Genomic DNA, 23,426 nt, shown 5'->3' with positions numbered 1-23,426 from the left:
AAAGCAGGGGCTCTACCACTGTGCCACAGGCCCTCCCAAAGGCAGACGTGCCCCCTGCCCAGCTTTAGAGAGAGAACCTTCCCTTGGCACTATTGTGTGCATGTAAGAAGAACTGCTGCAGGTGGAACTCAGTTCTAGGCAGCAGCCTTGCTCCCATCTCCAGATACATGTTTTCCCGTCTTTCCCCGCTACAGTCACATCGCTCCCTCTAATAGCAAATTCAGGTGGTGAGTGCCAACAGAAACAGAGGCACTTAGAAACAAGAGGGAGGTATCAGCATGCCCGAGGGAACCCCTGAGGTTTGCAGAAGAATGTTTTTAAAAGGAAACCTAAAGCAGCACCTGTCCCTGCAAAGAACAGCCCAATTAGGACTGAGCATTAGCCGCAGAATGTTGAGTGACAGTTGGGGGGAAAAATCCCTGGAAAACTGGGAGGGGGGCGGAATGGAATGGAGTACCCTAAAAGAGGGCATGCCTGTCTGTCCGAAACCCTAAAAAACAAGCACTCCTGTTAGGTAGTGAGAATACACTGCAGAATTGTGTCATAGGTCCCACTTATCAAATAGTAGAGGGAATTATTAGAAACAAGGGCAGACTTACTTAGTGCTTTCAGTAGTTTCAGGAGGCTGTATTACATGTGGGGTATTGGGAATTTCTACAAAAAAAGAGCAAAATGTAAACTTCAATCTCTTTTTTTTACAGTTCTCAAGATTTGTTTCTTCTAAATAACTGCCGTAACACTCAGCCAAGAAATACCTGACTGAAGAATATACATGTCAGAATCGCGTGGCACAACTCTCCTGACGGTGTACTACATCAAACTGCAGGTGGGGAGTTGCATCCACCATAAAGCTCCTCCCCGCAAGTAGAAAGCTAGGCTCCCTGCAAGTGGAAAGCTATGATACCTTTCTCCATGCAGTGTCTTCATGCTTTACACAAGGGAACATTCCAATGTGGGATTTCCCACCCACCTGCAGACTGAAATGGTACAGTTCCAGGAGACCCCAATACAGATGTATGAGGAAATTGACCCTCTCCAGCTATTACAGAAGTACAATTCTATGCAGTGCTGGAAAGCAGATTGCGCCATTTCAGCAAACTCCCTATCATGCGACACCAGTAACTCTATGCTGGGCGGTACACGTGAGCAAAACAATATGCTGGTAGCAAAGCAAGTGGCCTTCTAGCAGGTCTGCCTGTTAGTCCCTCTAGACCAATATTTTCTGCTCTAACTGGCTGCAGCTTTCCAGGGTCTCAGGCAAAGAGAAGCGTCTTTCCCATCACCTGTGACCCTGTTCCTTTAAACCAGAGATGCCAGGGAGTGAAGCTAGGATCACACACATACAAACTATCTCCTCCACCATGGAGCCCCTTCCTACTGTTCCTGCACATTATCACATCTCCTTTGGGGTTTTATACAAAGCCCAGCACACTGCCAGCACGAAATTAGGTGTCGTATAAGACCAGCACTGGTGCTCGGGCTGGAGGTTTGAGGGCTGGTGGTGGCGGAATCACGTACTTGTACCAAAGGAGTTGTTCTAGGGGAAGAGTGGGGGGCCATTTTCCTCGGTCAGCCCCATCTGCAGCATGGGATGATTCACTCACTCTCTCAGCCAGCCACCTTTCTCTCTCTCTCTCTCTCTCCCTGAGTGCCACCACATGTGAAATCAAGCCGAGGGGCACATCAAATCAAGCCAAGGGCCCGTCAAATCAAGCCAAGGGCCCGTCAAGCCAAGGGTCCCCTGAAATTAAGCCAAGGGCCCCCTGAAATTAAGCCGAGGGGCACATGCAGCCCACAGGTAGTAGGGCTTTGTCTCCACTGGGGCCCGCCCTGCTCCCCCCATCGCCCCTTGTCCTTTGCATGACTAGCAGACAGCAGAATTATGGAAACGTCAGCAACCCACCACAAAGGTGCCTGATTGGATCAAGTACACCGGTCACAGAATCTGGCTTCTCTTGGAGCAGCATTTCGATTGGAAGTGTGTGGGGCTCGCACCCCCTGAAGCCAGGCATCCAGGCTCTTGTGTTCAAGGTGAGGCCGATGCTTCTCTCACCTCCCTCGCCCCCCTCAGTGCGCACACAGGCCGGGTGACAGGATGTTACGAGGAAGGGGAGGTCCGTGCAACCTCTCGGAAGCCCTCTGCTCAGTCAGAGCTCATGTCTTTTCAGCAAGCAGGGGCGGACTGCTGGATGAGGGTCTGGGGAGAGGCAGACAGGCCTCCTGTTCCCTGGAACACGGTGGCACGCTGCCCGTACCCATGCCTATCCATGAGCAGCCCGTTGCCCCTCCCTGAGGGAGGGAAGGTGAATCCCTCTCTCTGCAAGCGCTATGCCTACATCACGCCCTCCGCGACTGATAAGGACACGAAAACCCTACCATCTGAACATGCCTAAGTGTACTTTGGTGTCATGCCATCGTACAGATGCAAATAAACATTAAAGCATCCCTTCAAAAAGTTGCCTATATCTGTAAAGTTCACAAGTGTGGCTGGATCTCTCAGCCCTCTTCCTCCTTTTACTAAGAGCCCCATATTAAGGGGAATCTGGTGCTCTCCAGACATTTGCAGACTCCAGCCTCTATCAGCTGTAGCCAGCATGGCCAATGGCCAAGGATCATGGGACTTTTAGTCCAACGACATCTGGAGGGCGACAGGCTGCCCTAGTACAACACACTAACACACATGCTCCACTACCACCACCATGCGGTTATACTATGTTTAACAGTGAATAACCACACTGAGAAGCCAAGTTGCACAGCCAGTTTGGTTTGTGTGGTAGAGGGAAGGGGTGAACGGGGATATTATACCTAAAATGTTGGAAGAGTGCATGGTTCTAAAACACCCTGCATTATAACATAAGAGGAGTTTAAGCAACACTGCACAGCGAAGAAAAGAAATTCTTTGTTCATGCAAGCAGGAGCACAGTTTCAATGCAACCTGCAGAAGAAAGTTAAGTCACTCTTTTTTTTTTTTCTGTGTGGACTTCCGAGAAGGGAGGGGTGGAAATAGGTGTTTCAGGAGAAATGGAACCTGCAGGTTAGAAGAAAAACTCACCTGGGAAGATAAATTGTTGTCTATGCTGAATGTAGTAGGCAGCTTTTTTTTTTTTTTTTTTAAGAAAAAAAGAGAGAGAGGACAGCAAATACAAAATAAAAGATCACAAGAGATTAGCACGTGAGAAGATTACTGTGTCAGTAAATGCCCCCGTATTTATATATCAGGTGAATTAATCCCCGTTCATTGTTAGTCAACTGTAAAAAGGCAGTCCAAATCGTGGGTGAATCAAAGAATAGTATAGTAGTACTATTACTACTAATAGTACATTTGAAGCCCATGCAAATGGAGACATTAAAAAAGCAAAGATAGCTAGTACATAAGAAAAGAAAAAAAAAATCCAAACTTCACAGTTGGGCCATATCTTTATTAGATATTTACAATTACAACCAACATGCCACAAAAGATTGCGCATGCTTTCAAGACGCAGAGTTATGCATACTGAAAAGATTGCAGCTGGGTTGGAAAATGCATTATTTTTCTTCAGAGCCAGATGGGGTCGAAGATCAATTATTAGCTTTCCATGGTGGTTAGACAGAACTGGGTTTATTTGCCAGTTTCCTGTTCTGGCATTTGCGTCTTTTTTATCACTCCACAAGCCCAGAAAAGGCCTCCTCTGTCGCATTCCCAATCCATCAAGCAACATTCCCTCTCCTTCAAACCCTTCATCAAACTCAACAGTTAAACAAAAAATAATAAAAATAATAATTTCCCCAGAATCTAACAGAACAGAATCGAAATACAGCTCGTGCATTATGCAGCATGACAAAGACCCCAAACGAATAACCATCATCTTAATTTTACACTGTTGATAAACGTATGTGCGGTGAAATGGATTTTAAGCTTATACAGCAAGACTTGTGTTATTTTTATGTATTTTTTAAACTGTACTTGCAATTTTTGCATTTTCTAGAGGGGAAACTGCTTTAGTCTTCTGCAGCAAACGCAACGAAGAGTCCTGCAGCACCTTAAAGACTTAGGGCACTTCTAGACAAAGTTTTTATTGTGCCTCCCTCATTCACAGATTTTTACAAGGAGTCCAGACGTTTTCTCCCTCCCGTGTATTGCCACTGCTTCTTCTGTCTTTTTACCTTCTGCAGGAAATCCGTTAAGGAGGAACAAATGGAACACCTGCAGAATGCCTTCTGATTGGCTGGGGAATGCTGGGAGTTGTAGGGCTGTTCTCTGCCTAAACATGCACAGGATTCCACCCTTATTATGGCAGAGGCTTTCGTGTACCAGAAACTTGGCATGAAGCGGGCTGTAGCCAAAGAAAGCTTCGACCTAAGGTGCTGCAAAACTCTTCATCGTTGTAGCAATTTTAGGTGCTTTGGGGGAAAAAATAAGCAAAGGGTGGATCATTCCCAATACTGAGGTGAAAGCAGGAAATGAGATTTAATCTCTACGTCACCCTGAGAACGTTTGTTATTGGTCTACTAGTAAATAATGCCATAACTAAATAAATAACATGTAAGGTAGCAATGGAGGAAAAATGCATCGAGTTAAGAAGGAAGCTGACTTGGGCTGGATTTTATTTTATTTTCTGCAGGGCAGACCAGCAAAGACTCATAAAAGGCTCCCTGAGAATCTGCTCCAAGCGTGATCCCCCCAAACAAAGCCAAATTTACCTGGAAAGTTGAATCGGCTGTCTCGCTGGCCCATGGGAGATGGGTTTTGGGGCGGCGTTGCACTGGGGGGGTTGGAAGACTGGAAGGGGGCTGGAGAAGACGGTGTGGAGGACGTGGTGGAAGATGGGTTGCTGCTTGAGTCAAGGTGGTTCATTGGTGGGGCGTGGTCCTGGAAGTGTTCGAGAGAAAGCAGAATTCATGAGAATATAGGTCTTGCAGGGGTGAGAATGTAGATCTGCCAGTGTAGACCAGAGGTAGACAACCTGGTGACCGCCACCTGTTTTGAACTACAACTCCTGCCAGCCTGAGCTAGCATGGCCAACAGCTAGGGATTATGGGCATTGCAATCCAAAACATCTAGAAGGCACTGGGTTTCCTTTCCCTAGTGTAGATGTTACTGGGGTATGCAGGCAAGCGAACAAACTTTTGAGATCTTCAGAACTCTTTATCAGGCTGCCTGTTAAACCTTTTAAAGCCATCCAAATGGGTGGCCATCACAACGTCCTGTGGAAGCAAATTCCGTAGTTTAACTGTGTGCTGGGTGAAGAAGCCCTGCCTTTGATCTGTCCTGAATCTCCCACCAATCAGCTTCATGGGATGACCTCGAAGCCTAGTATTTTGAGAGAGGAAACAAATGTCTCCCGATCCACATTCTGCACACCATGGTCTTCTAGGCCCCTTCCAACCCTACTACTATTCCATGATTCTATCACTTTGGCCAGCTACACATCTTTGCAGCTTTCCCCACCCTGGTGGCCTCCAGAGGCCATGGACTACAACTCCCAGAAACCCGCAGCCAGCCAGTAGTTGCAGTAGTCCTACACTTACAGAGGGCACCAGGTTAGAAAGGCTGAAAAATCACACCACAGAAGGAACTCTTTTTGGTACATGATAAATGCACTTCCCTTATCGGGAGAAAGGTCTCCTCTGGACTATGGGGAGGGTCCCCCTCCAGTGATCTTAATACATGGGCAATTTGGTCAAAGCAACCCTGCATAGAAGCTGATCGTGCAACATCCACCCAAACGTGTTTGTCACCTTTGAAGCGGAGTGCGTGTGTTTAATGAGGTTCCCCGCAGCCTCAGTGTAAACCCAGTACCTTTTTAGTGAGTGCTTTTGGAAGAGTCCCAAACTGTGGCTCCGAGGGTCGGTCCACTGGATTATTGATATCGGAAGGGACGGATTCCGTCCGCCTTAATGGCGATACTACTGAAGACAGGGGAAGAGAGGAGAAAGAAAGAAGCTGTTTACTTGCATTTCTTGTAATGCGACCACGTAAAACCGCTTGGAATTTGGAGGGGGGGGAGTAAAGGGGGGAAAGAAAACAGACACTTACTGGGTAAGAAAGATATTCTACAGGGTGGGGCTTCTTTTGTACATTTGTTATGACACTTTAATCTGTGAAAGAGAAAATACACATTAGATGGAAAATAATTGCTTTATAGACATACCACAAAGTGACTTCAGAGTTTTTCCCAGGAGCAGGCTCTAAAACAGTGTGGTGCAGTGGTTAGAAAGTCAGACTAGGACCAGGGCAATCCAGATCTTTAAAAATAAATGGGATAAAGGTCATGAAGCATGGGAGAAGCCCTGGAGGATGACAACGTCGTGTAAAGGACCCGCAGAATTCTGTAAATGATCAGTCACGAGTGCACGATAAGGCCTCATGTGGAGACGCCCTACATCACACAGCCTCTTTTGGCTTAACCCTTTAATCCTGCCTGTAACCCCACCTGTAAGCCACCCGTGATGTATAACAACAGTGTTTTCTCATTTCCCGATGTGTTTATAATTAGTAAAAATGTTACTAGATGTTACTAGTAACTAAATGTTACTAGAGTTCGGCTGGACACATTTCTGGACCTCTGAAATATATATATAGGAGCAGAATTATTCTCTTGGGTGGGATGACTTCTTTTTTGTGATTTTTTAGCCCATCCCTATCTGTAAAAAGGGTAGTGATGCCATCAATGCATGCTCACCTGCAGTGTTTACACTTCACTCCAAACATCATGCTTTTTTGACACACCTGGCACACTTGAGAGAGCCACGACTTTGTAGAGAATCTGGATGGGATGAAACAAAAACACAGAGAAGTAGTAGTAGTATTAAGTAGTATTTAATATTATTAAGTACGATTAAGTTGTATTGAGCATTAAGGAGCATTAAGGAGCACTACATAGTATTTAGTATTATTAAGTACTACTGTATTAAGTACTATTAGGCACTATTAAGCAGCATTAAGTATTAAGTAGTATTAAGCAGCATAAAGCAGCATTAAGTGCCATTAAGCAGTACTAAGTATTATTAAGCAGTACTAAGTATTAGGTAGTATTAAGTAACATTAGCTATTGAGTAGCATTAGGTATTAAGTGGTATTAAGTGGCATTAGGTGGTATTACGTGGTATTAAGAAATAGTAGTATTGGGGAAAGATATACCATTAAACCAAAGAGCGACATTTGTAAAGTTTACATGGCTAAATTCCAGAGGGGAATGACTGAACACACCCACCCCACCCCACCCCACCCCACCCCACCCCACCCGGAACCTAGGAATCTCCCCCACACTGACTGCGTTCGCACAGTCAGCAGGCAGGTAACAAGCCACAGCCTTGTAACAGGATTCACGGGCGTAGAAATCACCCTGCTGTAACTGCAAGTGCACTGGGAATAGCCTGACCCTCTCCAGCCCCCACCCAGGGCTGCCGAGAGTCTCGAGCGGCCAAACGTTCCAGAGTATTTACCTGTGTGTTACAGACAGACCGATATCTCTTCGTACCGCTTGAGGAGATCCCTGGGGGAGATCTGAGAAAGCAAAAGGTAAAAAGGCAGCGTGTGAGTTTCACTATGAACGCGCCTGCAGGTCGAGTTGCCACTGGGATCAGGCACGCAGCCCATCCCGGAGGCAGGTTAGGAGGTCCACGTGGGCCAACAGGGGTGCGGAACAACTGAGGTGGGGGTGCTTTGGCATCCTACCCCTACAGTCCATCCAAGGTGCCAGGTTCCTGAGGGCCTTTGGGAGAGACACCCTCAACAGCCCCCTTCCCTCGGGGAGTCCGCCTTCTCACCGCCATTGTCACCACCATTGTCACCAGCTGATGTTGTTCCTCTTCCTCATCATGGCTCCCGCTTGTTTACTTGCCAAGCAGAGAGTCGGTGAGCAACTCGGCGGGGGCATCTCCTGCTCCTCCTTCACACCGCCACCACTCTCTGGGCGAGAGGCAGGTGAACAAGAAGGTCGCAGTGGTGAAGAGGAGCATGTCCAAGAGGCTCTTGCCAGTGGGCCCCTCCTGGGGTGTGGGCCCTTCGCAGGTGCCCAACCATCCCGGTCCTATAAGTGGGGCACAAAGATATCCCCAGGACCAAAATACCTAGCTGACTGCTTTCCCCTATATACACCCAGTCAAGCCTGAGATCTTCAGAGGAAGACTTATTGGTTATTCCGTGACCAATAGAATGTTGCCAGGTAACAGCATGTAATTAGGCCTTCTCAGTAGTGGCCCCTACCCTCTGGAACACTCTGCCACCTATGGTTTGAGAGGCAGAAACTGTGGCAAGCTTCAAGCGCCTCTTGAAAGCATTCGTTTGCACAGACGTTCCCTGACCTGTAATGGATTAAGACCCTGCTCTGTTTTATTGATGCCTTTGCTGTAATGCTTTTTATTATTTATTATTTGATATTGTTTTTTATTGTATTATATATGCATTTTAGTGGGAACCACTTAGTTTTTATTATATGAAGTGGTACAGAAGTATAATACATACATACATAGATCTGCTATTGTAGAGTTGGAAAAGGTGCAGAAAAGGGCAACTAAGGGCACAGCCCTATGCAGGTTTAGACAAAAAAAAAAGTCCTACAACTCCCAGCATTCCCCAGCCAACATATTTGGTTGGGAAGCGCTGGGAGTTGTACGGCTTTTTTCTATCTAAACCTGCATAGGATTGCACCCTAAAATGACCAAGAGGCTGGAGCAAGTCCCCAGAGGGGAAAGGATAAACATCTGGGACTGTTTAGCCTAGAAAAAGGGTGAGTAAGGGGAGACATGACAGAGGTGTACAAAATTATGCATGGTGTGGAAAAAGTGGATAGGGAGATTTTTTCTGCCTCTCTCATAATACTGCAACCTGGGGTCATCTCATGAAGCTGAATGGTGGGAGATTCAGGGCAGATCAAAGGAAGGACGTCTTCACACAGCAGTGCATAGTTAAACGATGGAATTCGCTACCACAAGACGTAGTGATGGCCACCAATTTGGATGGCTTTAAAAGGGGGTTGGGCAAATTTCTGGAGAAGTCTATCAATGGCTACTAGTCCTGATAGGTATGTGCTACCTCCAGTATCAGGGGAAGTATGTCTCTGTGCACCAGTTGCTGGGGAACATGGGCAGGATGGTGCTGTTGCACTCGTGTCCTGGTTGTGGGCTTCCCATGGGCAGCTGGTTGGCCACTGTGTGAACAGAATGTTGAATGAGATGGACCCTTGGCCTGATGCAGCATTACATTACTCAATCCTTGCTTGGCATCATTTTCAGCTGTGAACATACAAGTATTCAAAATGGCGCTGCCCACAAAGACCCTCCCAGGAATCAACTCATGCTTCTGCCAGCCTGACATCTTTCTCTCTCTTTCTCTCTCTCCTAATCCACTTTTGCCACTGCTGCTACTAAAATATGGAGAAATATTACACACAATTCGTGCATATAAAAATAATCTCAGCAGCGGTGGCGATGGTAGAAGGGACGATTTTGTAAAAGCGTTGAAGTTGCTCCTGAGAACGTCCCAACGCATGTGCCTGTGTACAGAGGACACGCTCTTTTTGCGCAAAGCGTGGCAAACAGCCGCCGTCAGCAGATCAGGGCATGCACAGGGAAGAAAATCTGGTCATGCAATCAGTTGAAATCTAACAGGGTCCATAAGGAAGTCATGCAAAGATGTAAGTCCCCAGGCAGACGCAACTTAGGATGTTGCTTAAGATCTAAATATAACTGCAGTCACAGCACAGATGAGTGAACTTTGTGAATTCACTGACAGGGTGTGGACAATCATGGGGGGGAAGAAGCCACCGGGGCTTTCCCTTGCCCACACAAATGCCACACACGCTACCACCATTTGCATAATTACCCGTGACGCCACGCAGATTGCAGTGTCGTCCGAACTTGCCATGGTATGGCCATGGCTTCTTACCCACCCTGTAGTGGGGTGGGTAAGAAGCAAGCCACACCACGACCGGTCACGGGTAATTATGCAAATGGCGGTCGCACGTGCGGGGTGGGGGAAAGAAGCCACGGCGGCTTCTTTTCCCCCTCTGATCGTCCGAATGCGGCCAGAGATTTGTTCTGCTGAACTTACTATATTCCTGTGCTGACATCACTTCATTGGCTTGTGTCTCTGGCTTCACTTACCTCTCCCTCTACTGGCTTTGCTGAAAGGAGTATAAAAGCTGGGTAAAGCCAGCCTGAAGTCCAGATGTTCTGGACTTCGATTCCCATCAGCTGGCATGACCAATGTCTGGAACGTTAGGAGTGGTAGTCCTGGATATCTGAAGGGCACCAGGTTTGGGAGGGAGGGCTAACTAATACAGTTAGCTCCAGCACTGTGGACCCAAGATCGCGAGGCTGTAAAGAAACCTTGCTCTGAACGGACCGGAAGATTCAGGCCTCGCTCCCACCTGCAGATCAGCAGACTGGCTATCCCCCTTTGCTGAACGCGCTCAGCTACATTGCAGGGAGCCATTACTGTTCAGGAATTATATCCCCTGTTGTGGTTAGTAGCCTTGGAGGCAACTGAGTTGTATTGTACAGTAGCCTTGGGGGCAGACGTATTATACTTGTACTCAGGAAAACTGAGTTGTACCCTTTTCCCTTTTGTGGTCTGGGTTTCCGTTCCTGAATGCACAGCCTGTTTAAACCTGCCAAACCCTTGCGCTGGCAAGCGTCAGTGTTTACATGGTCCTGATCCAAGAGCCGCTTGGGTGGAACCTCCCAGAGCAATTCCTGCGAGAGGTTATATCCAGTCCAAAGCACAAGTGAAAAGGTGACGTAGAAATCCACCCATCCTCTTTCCTTGCTATTTCCCTCCCTTCCCCGTCTCTAGCCTTCTTCTTTCTCTCTCTTCCTACCCCCTGTCAAGAATGAATCTGAGCGTGTGGAGATGTCTAGCAGCTCAGATTCAGAATGGAAACAGCCAGAAAAGGTTGAAATGCCTCCCCTTAGGCTTTGTAACTGGCAGTGAGAACTTTAAGCATAAATAGGGCTTGCATTTGGGGCCCTTACCCTTTTGGCTTCCATGGGAAGGCAGCCCATAAGAGCTTCGCTGAAAGAGGCGCTCGGGCTGAAAGAGGTTTGACATAGCGCTGTGCCGAAAATTCCTCCCACATTTTGTTCTACCATTCTCATTCGAGTTCATAGAAAATAAACGGCTTTCGAAAAGAAATCCAGACAAGGAGAAATTTCGGAGAAATTCTCATGGGTTGGGTTGGGTGTTCTTGTGCTTACCTAACTTATGAGGTGGCTGAGGAATGTGCAGGAGTGTCCCGTCTGTCATCGTACAATAATCTCTGCGGCAGCCTGTAGCCTCCTCGGCTTCCCACACTTCAGCTGGAGCCATCTTGAGGAAGACCTCATGAGGCAATTCCTCCCGTGGGGCTTTTTCAGTGCAGGAAGTGCAGGTGGCCGGGGGGGCTGCAGAGCCATGGAAAGATGTGTAACAGAGAGAGAAGAATCATAGAATCATAGAATCGTAGGGTTGGCATTGAACAGGGGGTTGGACTTGATGGTCTCGTAGGCCCCTTCCAACCCTATGATTCTATGTCTATGTCTGTGAAGGGACCTACAAGACCATCGAGTCCAACCCTCTGCTCAATGCAGGAATCCAAGTCAAAGCACCCCTGACAGATGGCTGTCCAGCCTCGTCTTGAATTCCTCCAGCGTGGGAGAGCCCACCAGCTCCCTAGGTAATTGGTTCCATTGTCGTATTGCTCTAACGGTCCGGACGTTTTTCCTGATGTTCAGCTGGAATCTGGCTTCCTGTCACTTGAGCCCATTATTCCGTGTCCTGTACTCTGGGATAATTGAGAAGAGATCCTGGCCTTCCTCTCTGTGGCAACCTTTCAAGGACTTGAAGAGCGCTCTCCTATCTCCCCTCAATCTTCTCTTCTCGAGGCTAAACATGCCCAGTTCTTTCAGTCTCTCCTCATAGGGCTTTGTTTCCAGTCCCCTGATCATCTTCATTGCCCTCCTCAGAACCCTCTCCAGTTTGTCTGCATCCTTCTTATAGTGTGGTGCCCAGAACTAGACACAGTACTCAAGATGAGGCCTCAGCAGTGCTGAGTAGAGGGGAACTAGTCCTTCACAGGATTTGGAAGCTATACTTCTATTAATGCAGACCAAAATAGCATTTGCCTTTTTTGCAGACGCATCACATTGCTGGCTCATATTCTGCTTGCGATCTACAACAAGTGTATGATCCTTCTCGCTTGTAGTATCGTTGAGCCACGTATCCTCCATCTTGTAAATGAGCATTTGGTTTCTTTTTCCTAGGTGCAGAACCTGGCATTTATGCCTATTAAATTCCATTCTGTTGTTTTCTGCCCAGTGCTCCAGCCTATCAATATCACTTTGAATTTTGTTTCTGTCTTCGAAGGTATTAGCTATCCCGCCCACAAACAGCACCCTTGGCCCCTTCGCAGGGATTAGCTAAACTCAAAAATACCACCAAAAGAAATTCAAAAATTCTGCCTCAGAAAAGTGGAAGCCACAACACAGTCGATGCTGTTGCCACCTACAGAAGCAGGTGCAATAAACCAAAAACCCTCAGGAAAGACGAAAGAACCTGTGCTACAACCCCGGCCGATAGAAATCCCTATAGGTGAGAAATGGTTGGAGAATTTCTCCTCTGCTGGGAGAAATTCGGTGAAATAGTCCTGCCAATTTTGCTGCCCACAAACAGGCTGGAGAATTTTGAGAGGCCATTTGTGCACAGCTCCAGTTTGACACGCCTGCTCTACATGTCTGCCCTCCCCACCCCAACCCACACACAAACTATGTGCAAAAGGCGCTGGGTAAACCTACCTGGTATATGATCAGCTGCAAGGCGTATACCTGCGGGGGAAAGGCCTGAGCACGAGAAAGCCCTCCCGCAAAGGCACCGGCCATTTTCCGAGCTTTGCCAAAGGAAACACTGGGGAAAAGCTCTGCTAGCCAGAATTCTCTGTGTGGCAGTCCATGTTGCTCGAGAGAAAATGGGGTGAAGGGGATGAAGAAAGGGCCCTTACTGGTCCAGTGGCCAACAACTGAAGCATCAAAAGAAAAAAAATCGTCAGCACCTGGTAGCCTCAGGACAGCTCCAGCCAGGCACAATAACACCAACGCCTGACCCAGGCGTCCAGCCAGTGAAGGCTGGTGGCTATGATGCTCTGCACCTTGGATAGCTCCTGTAGAGTTCTGCCTGGTTCTGACTGAAACCCGAAGCGGATTCACTGCCCCACTATATCAAAGCCACTAGACTCCACTGCATCCATCTTATCTGGTGGCAGCGGTAGGTGGCCATTTTAAATTCCCAACAACGCCCTTGATGCAGCAACACTCCAGGGCATTGTGGGTAATTAAAATACTTGGGGCTGCCATTTAAGTTCCCAACAATGTCCCAAAGCGACTCTGGAGGCAGCCATGTAGACACTTAAAATGGTTGCCCACCATTTAGGTGGTATAGGCCTGCAGCTGGCAACCCGCCAACAAGGCCCTTTCCTCAGGGCCGCATTAAAACCTAGAGCTGGCCCTGATTGTATCCCCTAGAGCAGCAGTGGGCAACTCGTGGCCTCCAGAAGTTTTGGCCTACAACTCCCATCAGCCCTAGCCAATGGTGAAGAACCATGGGAGCTGTAGGCCAAAACATCTAGAAGGTCACAAGTTGCCTCCCGCCCCCCGCTCTAGAAGCTTCTCTAAAATTGGGGGGGGGGGATTTGGCGCACGGACACCTCAAGACGCATGGACGTCAACAATTTGTGATGAGGCCTCTTAACTCCTGCCCATATTTCCTAACTCTCTGCTGTTGTCTACTCCGCAGCTCAATCGATCCGGGGCAAAACAAATGTCTGGAGGACGCTGTCTTGAATTCGGCACAAAGCACGGGCTGCCACTTCTCCAAATTCATTCTTTTCGTAGCCAGACTCTCCTGCAGGTTCGCCTTCCTCCTGACTCTAGATGGCACCAGATTCTCACATCCCTGATGCCAAGCAGCAATGTTCTTTTCCATTTTTATTTATTTATTTGGCACATCACCAGCTTGGCTGGTCAATGCGAATGCCAGAGCGACAAGCTCATTTCCCGCAAAGCGCCCGACAAGCTCGGAACATGCATGTGAAGTGGTGGACGGGTTCTTCCGGTGGACTTCAACATTTTAGAAGCTGCTGGAGAGGGAGGCCTGCAAAGCATTCCTGGCACTGGAGCAAATCGGTGGGATTCCATGCATGGGTTCCACTCTGTTTGCAATCACCTTTCTGAGGCCAAATGTCCTCTTTCTAACCAGATCAAGCTCCCCCCCCCTTTCAGTTTATAATTAACACAGTCTGGGAGAGACAGAAGGTGGAGTATTCAGGAGAAACCATGGAGATGTGCGTAACCTCTAGAAAAAACCCTGCATGTTGGAGTTATTCAAGCAGGATGCTTTAAACTCGATTCCTGTACGGAGCAGTGGGTTGGATTTGGGGGCCTAAATGGCCCCTTCCAACTCGGTGATTCTATGCTTTGCAAGACACAAGCCTCAACATTAGTGTCTAGACTTCCAGCACGTGACACTATTTTTCATCCTCCCTGTCCCTCACGCGCTAATTTTATTTTCTCAGTTACACATACACCACCCCGCACCAGATCAAAGACGTCGCTCGTCTCAGCCTCTCGGACAGAACTGCCAAATCTATGCTAACACAAACCTCAAATGTCTTTATGAAGTCTTCCAAAATTCCAAACCGTAAGACTCATAAAATCATACATCATAACCACTGAAACTAGCACTGTTCATATTCAGATGACTAATGTGACTGTAATCTTGGCCCCGGGTGTCAAACAGCATGTAAGAAATTACGGTTTCGATATTCACTGCACACTGCTGCACTTTACACATATTGCTTCTCAACCCTCAATAATTAAAAAAACAAAGATGTGGGAACTGGGATGTCAGAGGTGAGACCCACCATGTGGCTTCGGCCTAGTCCTTCTCTCATGCCCATGCACAGTTCATGTTTCTGATGACATGACCACTGTGAGATTAAACCTCTTAAGAATTACAAAAACCTTGCATACCGAGGCACGTAATGTCTTAGTAGTGAAGGAAAGAAAAGCCAAGCCATCAAATCTAATCCAGGACTTGTGTGAAGCCACAAGAATGCGACATCTGGAGGATATCAGTATGTAAGCAAGAGGCTAGCCCTCATGGAAGTTTCAGCAGAGTCCACAGAAGCCTCTTCAAGAATCCAAAGGGTTTGCCAGGCCTTCCTGTGGCCAGGCACCGGGCACTTTGGCACAGTTGCCTCTCTCTCCTCAACACAGAGGGGATAACAGGGAAGGAACACATCACACAGGGATGGAACATACTTGCTCCAGCAGGCAGGTCTAGAACCAATGGGTGGAAATTGCAGGGAGGCAGATTTTGGCTAAACATTCGGAAAAACTTCCAAAAACTAACAGTATGAGTTGCTCACCATGGAACAGACTACCTCTCCTTTCCTGGCGATATTTAACCAAACGCTGCACAGCCATCTGTCAGAGTTGCTGAAGCAGAGTTGATCAACCAGCATTGAGAAGGAGTTTGGATTCAAGGGCCTTCAAGATCCCTTCCAATTCTATGATCCTACACCTACTCAGAAGAAAGTCCCACTGAGTTAGCTAAGTGGGCATAGAATTGCCACCTAACAAGCTCCAGATCCCTAGATAAAGATGCAGTATACAGTAAAACACTGATATGACTCAAATGTTAACGACTGCCGATCAGCTCCTTCATTGCAGGTCTTTAAGCGGAGGTGAGAGAGCCATCTGTCAGGGATGCTACAGTTGCATTCTGCATTGAGCAGGGGGTGGGGCTGGATGACCTCGGAGAACCTGTCTAAGAATGCACAACCCTTCGTGTAGAATTCAGGATTTTAGCTGAGAGGCAGCTGTGGGCCTCTCAGCTAAATCTCTGCATGGTCTGAAACTCTACACAGTCCTGGTTACTGTTTGGCCCAAGAGACAGAGCAAGAGAGGAAATGACTGTAGTTCGTTTCAAGCATGCTCCTCCTGAACAGCTCCGTGAAGGCAGAGAGGGAGAGAAAAAAAGTCTTTCCACAACAGATTTGATCAACGCCATTTCAGCCCTGAGGCCGCAGAAGGATGAAGCATCTTAAAAATTTTAAGCCACTGGAATTTCCTCCCATGCCTGAAGTGAGTCATCGTTCACACTTGGCTCAGCTCAGTCACCCAGTGCTAAGCAAGCTTCCGAATGACGTCATTTCTTTTAAAACCAGTTTAATAACCGTCTGTACAAAAGGGGTCACCCAACCAGATGTGACGGTAGGAGAACCATTTGTTGAAAACAGGGGTGCGGAACCTGCGGCCCTCCAAATATTCCAACTCCTGTCAGCCCCCCCAATCAACAAGACCAATGGTCAGGGATGATGGGCATTGTAGTCCAACATCTGGAGGCCCGCAGTTCCTTGCCTGTGGTCTAAAACCCGAATCAGTCCCAATCATGTATAAAGCAGGTTGAAGGAACTAATTTTTAGAGCGAGTGGTATTGCTATGCCTGGATCCATGGAGTCCCCTATCTATTTCCCAGGGCCCTGAGTTTTCCTTGGTGCTGATGGAAGTGTGTGTGTTTTTCTCGGCTTAATTGCCATGCGAGGGGGTGGGGGGTTCAAGGGAAATTGCATATGAGGAGGAAAGATTAGCTCTCCCTTTCCCACATGTTGCAACACACACACACACACACACTCACTCACCCGCCAAAAACAATCTTCCCCTGCGTGGGAATTAAGCTTGGGGGGGGGACTTTTCTCCTTAGTTTGGGATGATCTGAGTCAGAGTGCAGATTAACTGAAGAATGTATTGCCTTTGAAATGATTTGCCTCGTATGAAATTTAAAGAAACCCTCTTAATTATTTCTCAATTTGCATATATGCATAACCTACACAGATTTCGTGCAGATTTGTGTCGCATGGGCCGGAATCTTTTCAGTGCCTAGCAACGCCCCTGCGAGAGAGCGCTGTGGGTGGGGAGGGTTAAATTCTCCCCATTCCACCTTCCCCCCACACTGCTTATCTCCCTGCCTTTTGACCCCCCCACTTTCCCGCTGCCACCCTTCTCCTTAGCCAGGCTCCAAATCCAAGGTGAGTTTGGTGAGGAGGTTTACATGGAGGAAAGCATGGGGAAGGGTCCCGCTCCCTTTGCAACCCTTTTGCTAGAACCCCCCTTAATACCCCCCACACACACATACACACACTTTATCCACAATTGGGAGACACTCGGGTTTAAACCCAGGTCCGGTCTGATCCTAGTAGCTCACAATCTTTCAAACTGAGCAACTTCTAAGTTATGGTGCCTTTAAAACCACTTTGGGCAGAGAGCTTTCCCCCTCTTTCTCCCCCCCCCCCCGCCCACCCCGGGCTAAATGTCCTTTCAAACGCTCGCATTTGGGACTGTTTCGGTTTGGTCCTACTGTTTCGAAGCAAACTCCCGATGAAGTTAGGCGGGGATGGGTGTGAAAGGCTATACTTCAAAGCTACAAGATGTGCCCTTTTCAACCCTCTCCAGAGCTGGTGGAAGGACTGCCAAAATAAAGCCTCTCTTACCAAATCTAGAAGACACAAAAGAGAGAGAGAGAGAGAGAGAGAGAGAAAGAAGAAAACAACAGTGAATCATGGAAGTACATGAATCAGATGAACACATCAAACATATGAAGCTGCCTTATATTTGGAATCAGACGGTTGGTCCGTTTGGTTCACAGATGGGCAACCGTGGTGCTTGGCTGCTCCCTTGCGGCCCACGGAGCCCTGGGATGCCTCACATGCTTTTCCCTGCTGCTCTAACAGATTGCTGTTTTCCTGCTGCTTTAACCTCGGCCCCCTCCCAGAGTTTCCGATGCAGACGTCGCTCTTTCTTTGCCGCCAATGAGCAGATGGGAAACAGCAAGCTGGATCTGCCGTGGGATCGCTGGAAAGTGGGGGGGGGGCAGAGTAAAGCCTCTCCCCACCCTCAGCCATCAGAAAGAGCAACCTGGATCAGGATTGCATGGGGAGGGGGAAAGAGAGCCCTTTAACTCCCCACCCCCAGCAATCCCACCCCCTGATCTCAGCGGGCAGGGAGGGGAGGTTTAAACTTCCCCATCCCTGTGGGCTGAGATGCGGGGCAAGAAGATATGCGTGCGCACGCATGTGCATGCATTTGCACCCAGGGAGGTACACGGTGCGCACCTACGCCGCCCGACCCACCACTCAGCACTGCATCTAGCCCTGCGCAGTCTACAGCAGAGCGGCTCACCAGGCTTTCAGGCAGGGGTCTTTCCTAGCCCTCCCCAGGGATCAAACCTGGGGCCCCAGAGCAGCCGCTCTGCCACTGAGCGACGGCCCTGTCCAAATTCCCGCAAGAAAAGCACGCGGGGTTGGGCAGGGTTGTTTCGGACTTCGACGTCCAGCGTGGCCAGCCACTCCTTCTGGGAGTCGAAGCCCAAAATATCCGGAGAGCTACCTTCCGCCCACCCCTGATTTAGAAGGTGTTTGTGTCTATATCAAGGGCGGGGGAATGTTTTTGGGTGGGGGGCTGGAGAACCGCATCATTCCGTGGGCTGAATGATGTCAGGGGGCATGGCGACAGGGAAGCCTGTCTGCAGCAAAGCTGGGCTGACCCAAGGGATAGTTCATCCACCCGTCGTGTTGGTCAGGGAGGCTTTGCCTGCCCTGAGCAATCCCCCATCGGAGGGGGATGTGGGGCGGGCTGACCAGGCACCTCCTCCAGCCAGCAAGCTGGGCGCAAAGGTAAGGGACTCAGCTGGCGCTTGCAAGAGAGCCCCACTCCTCCACCCTCCCCTCTTGCAGCCCCCCATGAATTTGCCGTGTGCATTTGGTATTTTATGACACACACCGCCTTACGAACTAAATGCTGTCAGGCCCGTTTATACCTATCGCTAATAAATAAAAGCACTGTGCTAAATGGACCAGCAGTCTAACTCTGTACAAGGCCTAGATCCACCTCCGGTTGAGAGCACCCCACCTCCCGCCCCCGCTACCAACTGTTGCTGCTGAGGCTATCAGAGAGAGAGGAAGAAGGGGTCAGGCATCCTTCTATCGTGCCTGGATCTGTACGAGTCCATCAGAGAGAAAGGAAGCAGCAGCCATATGTCCATGACCTGCTGATCTCTGCAACTAAGAATCTAGCGCCTGAATTTGCTTTTTTCCTCCTCCCTCCCAATCCCCTTTCCTTTTGTGTCGTGATTTTAGACTGCAAGCCTGCGAGAAGGCTGCCTTAAGAAATAGCTTTGTCAGGTGCCTTGGGAGCCTTTTTTGGCTAAAGGGCGGGATAAAAATGCTATAAATAGCCAAGCCAATGCTTCAGAAAAACCGCAAACCTTGCATATGACTAAGCCCGCAACGGGGGCAGGAACTGGAGGACACTTACTTCATAGCAGGAACTTCATCTATCCTGTTGCCAAGCTGGGACTCGTGGGATTTGCTCCTCGTGAGGGTAGTGAAGTTGGGCAGCAGCTGGAAAACCTTCCGGCTCGGTGGGGGAGGAGTCCGAGGTGGTTTTCCCCTCTTGAGCTGGGGGGTCGTGGGCGGCGTGATAGTGATGCTGTGAGGAGTCCTAAGGTTCCTCCTCCCACAGTGGGTGGGGAAAGCAAACGACTCCAGGAGGTTTTCGGCATAGGCGGGAGGCCCTTGGCCAGAGGGGTAGTTGTCCGAAGTCGGGATCGCGGAGACTGAGACGGAGCGGGGCTGCGGGCCGTTGCCCTTCAGAAGGGGCAGGCTGCCATGTATCCATGGGCAGGGGGACAGTTCGGAAGGGGGCATCAAGCTGTTTTCACGGTACGTGGCTGACTGATGCCACACCAAGTCGTCCTTGTATTCCCCACCTGCGCATAGAGATTACAACACTGGTTGAGCATCGGGAATGACCACAGCGGACTGGGACAGGCAAAAAGGATATCCCAGAAACCGCACCCCTTCCCCGGTCTTCTTTCTTTCTTTCTTTCTTTCTTTCTTTCTTTCTTTCTTTCTTTGCAGCCAGCTGCAACTATAGTGCCATTCAGACCTGCAACTTCTTGCCTTTCCACACCTCTGAGCCCAATTTCACCAAGCCCCACCCCCTTCAGCATGACCTCCTCTTGTACATGCACGTTTGTGCACATTTTTTGACTGGAGCGCTCCGTCACGAAACTTGGGATGGGCGAATTTCGAAGGATAACCGAGTTGCCGTTCGCGTAGCGGTTCAAAAGTGCACGGTTCGGTAAGCGTTTGCATTCAAACTGAACAAATTTCTCCCCCATTCCTAATCAGTTGGGGGCCACAGTGGGTAGGACCCCTTTTCTCTTTTTATGACACCCCTTTTCTCTCTCTCTTTTTTCTTTCTGTCTCTTCTTCCCCACCCAGTAGGCTGCTGCGGGAGGGACCAATTGTTTATGGCAGAGGTCTGCACGGTTCACTTGCAGAAAGCTTATCACCACATTCCTCACTCCCATCCATTTTTATTCTTCGCCTAACCCTAATTTCCCCCCCTCCTTGCCTGAGGTTTGAAGCAATCATTCACAGAGGGCTTCCCTGCTCCTTCTCCCATGGCTTTGTCTGTTTCGGCTTTACCCCCCTTCCACCCTTCTTCCCTCCCTCTGGGCTTTCCCCATCTGCATGAAATTAGGCCCTCCCCTGCTCTAAATGATCATCTCAGGGAATCATCTGTCTGAGACCCCCCTCGTCCCCTACCCCCCACAAAAAAAACAGAGACCTCCCCAGTGGACAGAACAGGAAGACGTTTACCTGTCCGGGTCACTTTCCGTAAGCAGGCAAGGGCCCCATTGAGCCGGGAACAATCTTCCGTGCTGGCCCCACACCTCTTCATGGTGTCTTTCACTTTCGACTCGTTCATTTCCAACAAGGCATCAAGGGTCAATTCCTCCGGTATCTTCTGCCGAAAAGAGAGAGAAAGAGATTTTTGAAGGACCGCTACGGCTTCTTTGTCTTTGCAAAAGTTTTCAAGAATGTTCAGTCCAGCGTCTCCGCTACCCCCTGCCCGCGTTCCAGTATTTGGGGACAGAATGAATCGCTCTTTGTGGTTTTGACATGCTCAGGAATTTCACTGGCTCAGGAACAGATTCCCCGATGTAGTTCATCCAGCAGCATGCAACAGCTGCTTTGGCAAGAGCTTTTAGCTTTTTTTTAAGCTGAACAAAGGAATGAGAAATTTATTTCGTAGTGGACAGCCCAGTCACTCCGGTTTGCAAGCAGTGACGAGACAGATGCGGGAAAAGCTGGCTGAGTTTTATGCTCCAGCAACCCTACGCTCTCCCTAGAAGCAATGACTGGCATTGTGTGGTGACCTTTCCTGGAACGGCTTCTCTGCCAAAACATGTACAAAGAGCAGCCCACCCAAAAATTACATATATCAATATACTCTGGCACAGATAATACCACAAAAGCAGGATGTTGCAAATTCACCACACACATTTATTTATTTATGGTTGGTTGCCATCTTTACTTTCCTAGTTCAGCATCATTATATTGGGGGGCGGAGAATGCCACCTTAACAGGCTGGGCGTAGCCAACTTGAATGAGTACATGCAAATCCTTACAACAACGCTATAAGGTAAGTCAATGTTATTATTCCCCCCCACCCATACGTTTGCATGTACTTTTTGTGTATGGATGGATGGAGGGATTTTGTGTTTTATTTTGTGTATTATGGATGAATACTTTTCGTATTGTGTTGGTTTTTATTCTGCTTTTAGGCCGTTAATTTTTATTTGTATATTGATTTTGGAGTTGCTTCCATTAATTATGAGTTTCTGTATCATGCGTGTAAGTCGCTTCAAGACTGCTTTCTGTAGTGGGAAGTGACACATATATTTAAATAACAATATGTGAAGGTGGGTAGAGATGGTAGCTTCCCTGAGACCACATAGTGAGTTAATGGAAGAGGCGAGATTCGAACCAGGGACATGCTAACATAGTCTTCTGAGCCCTGTGCTACATCATAAGAACATAAGAAGACCCATGCTGGATCAGACCAAGGGTCCTTCTAGTCCAGCATTCTGTTCACACAGTGGCCAACCAGCTGTCAACTGGGAACCCACAAACTGGGCATGAGAGCAACAGCACCCTCCCACCCATGTTCCCCAGCAACTGGTGTACATAGGCTCACTGCCTCTGGTACTGGAGGTAGCACAGAGCCATCAAGACTAGTGGCCATTGATAGCCTTCTCCTCCAGGAATTTGTCCAACCGCGTTTTAAAGCCATTCAAATTGGTGGCCATCACTACATCCTGTGGTAGCGAGTTCCACAGTTTAACTATGCGCTGTGTGAAGAAGTCTTTCCTGTGATCTGTCCTGAATCTCCCACCCATGGGATGACCCCGGGTTCTAGTATTTTGAGAAAGGGAGAAAAATGCCTCCCTATCCACATTCCCCACACCATGTATAATTTTGTAGACCTCTCTTATGCCTCCCCTTACCCTCCTTTTTTTCCAAGCTAAACAATCCCAGCTGTTGTAACCTTCTCTCATAGGGGAGATGCTCCAACCCCTTGATAATTTTAGTTGCCCTTTTCTGCATCAGCTCTCAAGATACAGGCTTTGGCATACAACGCCAAAAGTAGAAGACAAAGATAAAAAAAAAAACCCAAGAACCCAAAGCATGCTGAGAGAGAGGAGACAGTTTGATAACTTAAACCAGGCTGAGTTCCAAGTCACGAAGCAAGAGAGTCACAGAGTGTTCTGGAAATTCATTCCAACACCAGATGACACAAGGACATGGTTAACGTGTACTTGAGCGAGACAACTGCTTCTTTGGGGAATGCTTCCAAAGGTTTCCCCCTGCCTTCCTCCGAACAAACATCTGAACATGAGTACAAATGGTCCTTTGGGTGGACTCAGACATGACTGTCAGGGCATCCAGGGCTCTAAGAAGCCACCAATTCCCCAGGCACCGCACAAAGCCATTGGTCAGAGAAGGGAGCTGCCGACAGTTCAAGCTGGAGCGTTAACACAACCCAGAATTCTCCTGGTCCCAGTCAGGTGATCCCAGAAAGCCAATCTCAAGCCTCTGTTTACTATATAACCCCAAATTCTGTGATGCTCTCTCAGTCCGGACAATGTGATGCTGAGGGAAACCATTTAGGTGCCCCTTGGCACCGCCAGACTCTTCTGCCGTTTGCCGCCTCTCAGGACTGCCCCTCTCGGCAAAGTGCCACCTGGTTGGGCTCCGACAGGTTTATCTGGCAACGGCGGACCAACGGTGGCGAGTGCCTACGTCTGGCAGCCACCATTTTAATTTCCCAAAGCAACGCTGCGTCAGGGACGTTGTGGGAAATGTAAACACCTGCTACCGAAGAGCCCGCTGCCAGGAGAGTTGACCAAAGATACTGCACGCTGACACCAGCCGAAGGGTGGTGTTTTTATTTGCTTTTGGGTTTGGGCAGGTCCTGATCCAGTCAGGCGTACGGGGCAAGTGGCTTGAATCAGCGGCGCCTCAGAACACAGCCCCACGCTTGCACCTGGGCAGACAGAAACC

At 48.6% G+C, this 23,426-nt stretch overlaps 1 protein-coding gene across 1 annotated transcript in view; it reads right to left on the bottom strand.

Moving 5' to 3' along the window:
- Positions 1-23,426, bottom strand: part of KSR1 (kinase suppressor of ras 1) — a 134,083-nt gene that overhangs the window by 13,580 nt on the left and 97,077 nt on the right. The window contains exons 3-12 of the mRNA XM_084822838.1: positions 20,679-20,826; positions 19,327-19,780; positions 17,505-17,509; positions 7,426-7,486; positions 6,663-6,746; positions 6,017-6,078; positions 5,780-5,889; positions 4,681-4,849; positions 3,053-3,094; positions 600-654 (exon numbers count right to left, since the gene is read on the bottom strand). Of these exons, the coding sequence (XP_084678964.1) occupies positions 600-654; positions 3,053-3,094; positions 4,681-4,849; positions 5,780-5,889; positions 6,017-6,078; positions 6,663-6,746; positions 7,426-7,486; positions 17,505-17,509; positions 19,327-19,780; positions 20,679-20,826 (1,190 nt within the window). The remainder of the gene's footprint in view (positions 1-599; positions 655-3,052; positions 3,095-4,680; positions 4,850-5,779; positions 5,890-6,016; positions 6,079-6,662; positions 6,747-7,425; positions 7,487-17,504; positions 17,510-19,326; positions 19,781-20,678; positions 20,827-23,426) is intronic.

This window comes from Heloderma suspectum, chromosome 16 (assembly GCF_057233095.1).
Source record: "Heloderma suspectum isolate Gila_16-S chromosome 16, 16-S_ref, whole genome shotgun sequence".
In the NCBI taxonomy this organism is placed as follows: Eukaryota; Metazoa; Chordata; class Lepidosauria; order Squamata; family Helodermatidae; genus Heloderma; species Heloderma suspectum.
The sequence above is the reverse complement of the archived record's forward strand: the minus strand, read 5'-3'. Positions and strand labels throughout refer to the sequence as shown.